The 2,615-nt window shown below is 47.3% G+C and overlaps 1 protein-coding gene across 1 annotated transcript in view; it reads left to right on the plus strand.

The window, feature by feature from the left end:
- Window positions 1-1,948, plus strand: part of LOC148068854 (uncharacterized) — a 3,149-nt gene extending 1,201 nt beyond the window's left edge. Inside the window, exons 1-3 of the mRNA XM_087803245.1 lie at window positions 1-469; window positions 1,734-1,796; window positions 1,875-1,948. The exon at window positions 1-469 is cut by the window's left edge and continues 1,201 nt beyond it. Of these exons, the coding sequence (XP_087659371.1) occupies window positions 1-469; window positions 1,734-1,796; window positions 1,875-1,948 (606 nt within the window). The remainder of the gene's footprint in view (window positions 470-1,733; window positions 1,797-1,874) is intronic.
- The last annotated feature ends 667 nt before the right edge of the window (window positions 1,949-2,615 follow it).

A 2,615-nucleotide genomic window follows, 5' to 3' on the forward strand; every position in this document is an offset into this window, starting at 1 on the left:
CTGAAATCTACCTTTGACTTCCACTCTATTGACTTCCTCGACACGACAATATTTAAAGGACCTACGTTCACCCATACACAGCACTTGGACATCAGGGTTTTCTTTAAAGACACAGACACACATGCACTTCTTCACAAAACCTCTTTTCACCCCCGGCACACCTTCTCTGGCCTTATTAAATCACAATTACTCCGCTTTCACCGCATCTGTACCCGTCACCTTGACTTCAAAAATGCCTCTTCCATCCTCTTTAAATCACTACGCCACAGGGGTTATTCTAGATCATTTCTTCGTCACTGCCACAAGACCTTTCTCCTTCACCACCCACCGGATAACCACACTATTATTCCTTTCATCTCCACTTACACCCTTTCGTCCCACTCACTTTTTTCACAAATAAAAAACACATTCACCACTATCCAAACTCACTTACACACCCTCCACAACCACAAAATTATACCTGCACACCGTAAAAACACCAACCTGCACCAACTTCTCATACGCACCAACTTCCAAAAATCACCCACAACCACCCACAACATACCATTCCTCAATACAAAAATAAAATGGATCCATAACTCGGACCACACACACATATACCCACTACCACCCCTGCCTCCCTCACCCATCCGCAACTGCATTTTCTCAATCACCTGTTCCACCTGCAACAAGTCATACATCGGTCACACACACACCCTACTTTCCATCACAACACACAAATTACAACACCTATTCAAACATTCACTCGACAGCAACAACCCCATCTCCAACCACACATTCAACACAATAAACTACACCTACAACTCCACCTCCTGGAACACTGCGACACCTGGACCCACCACCAGAGGGAGACAAGAGCCCGGAGCTGGATCAACAGATTGGACACCAGGACCCCAAAAGGACTCAACTGAATCCCCCCAAAAAAATCATCATGTGGTATCATTGTTCTTACTTCTCACCTTTTACTCTCTCTTCTTTATTCTCTCCTCCTCTCCCTCTCCTCTATTTACCATCCCAATCTAAACTTAACCCTCACTCTCCCATTTACCCCCTCCTACCCTTAAACTCTAAACCCAACCCTTACCCTTACCCTAACCCTTACCCCCTGAGCCCCTAACCCCTTGCCCTAATTTCTAACCCTTACCCTCAACCCAACCTTCACCCCCCCACTCTAAAACCTAACCCTGAACCCCATACCTAACCCTCACCCTGACCCTAACCTTAACCCCCTGAGCCCCTTAAACCACACTTTCCCAAATTCCTTACCCTAAACCCCCCTAACCCTAAACCTAACCCTCTCCCCCCTACTCCAAAACCTTACCCTTAACCCCAAAACCTAACCCCCACCCTGACCCTAAACCTAACCCCCTGAGCCCCCCCTTTTTTTTCTTAAAAAAAAACCCATTTTTTTCAAATTCCTTAACCTAACCCCCCTAACCCTAAACTTAACCTTTACCCCCCCATTCCTTACCTCACCCCCCCAAACCTAAACTTAACCTTCACCCCTTATATTATTATTTTTAACCCTGCATCCCCATTTTTTATCCATGACCTCACCGCCTTACTTTCTATAACCCCGCAGGCCTCCATGGCTCCATACACCCCTTGACCACCCCCAACATTTGAGGACCCGGGTTCGATTCTCACCCCTGCCACAGATTTTTCGCTTTATTTTATAATTTTTTTCTTCTCTTTCTCCCTTTTTGCCCATGACCTCACCTCCCCACATCCAGGAACTCCGCGGACCTCCGTGGCGCATCGCACTAACCTACTGCCCTCCACATCCCAGGACCCTGGTTCGATTCCCACCCAGACCTCTCATTTTGAATAAAACATTTTTTTCCTCTCTCTCCTCTTCCCTCTCGCCTGTCCAGCAGACGTGGGTCTGACTCCGTCCACACTGGCCCGTGCTCGTGACCGGGACCTGTACTCGGCCACAAACCCCTAAAAAAACCTAACCCTAACCCTAAACCCTAACCCTAACCCTAACCCCTAACCCCTAACCCTAACCCTAACCCCTAACCCTAACCCTAAACCCTAACCCTAACCCAAACCCTAACCCTAACACTAACCCTCTAACCCTAACCCTAACACCCGAACCCGAACCTTAACCCTAACCCTAAACCTAACCCTTCACCTCCTGCAACGACCTACTCTCACCTGGATAAAGGAAGCGGTTCAGTGAGGATCCTGTTCCTGGACTTCTCTAGTGCCTTCAACACTATCCAACCCACTCTGCTGCAGGACAAACTGACTAAGATTCAATTCAATTTTATTTCAAGTGTCTTATCATAACAAAGTTATCTCAAGACACTATACAGTTGAAATAAGACTACAGTTGATTAAGGAAAAATAGATCCAGCAATTCAACAAAGAGCAAGAAACAAAACACTGTACAGTGAGCAATGGAGAGGAAAAACTTCCTTTTAGAAGCAGAAACCTGGAGCGGAACCAGACTCATTGTTGACGGCCTGCCGCTTTGACCGGCTGGGAGGAAGGATGGGGGGGTAGACAGATGGATAAGGAGAGGAGTGAGGGAGGATAGAGTGAGAGAAAAGAGGAGAGTGTAGGAGGGTCCATGGGGGTGCTGGAGAGAACTCGGGATCTGATGACGT

The sequence above is a fragment of the Callionymus lyra genome, chromosome 11 (assembly GCF_982586985.1).
Source record: "Callionymus lyra chromosome 11, fCalLyr1.hap1.1, whole genome shotgun sequence".
NCBI classification, from domain to species: domain Eukaryota; kingdom Metazoa; phylum Chordata; class Actinopteri; order Syngnathiformes; family Callionymidae; genus Callionymus; species Callionymus lyra.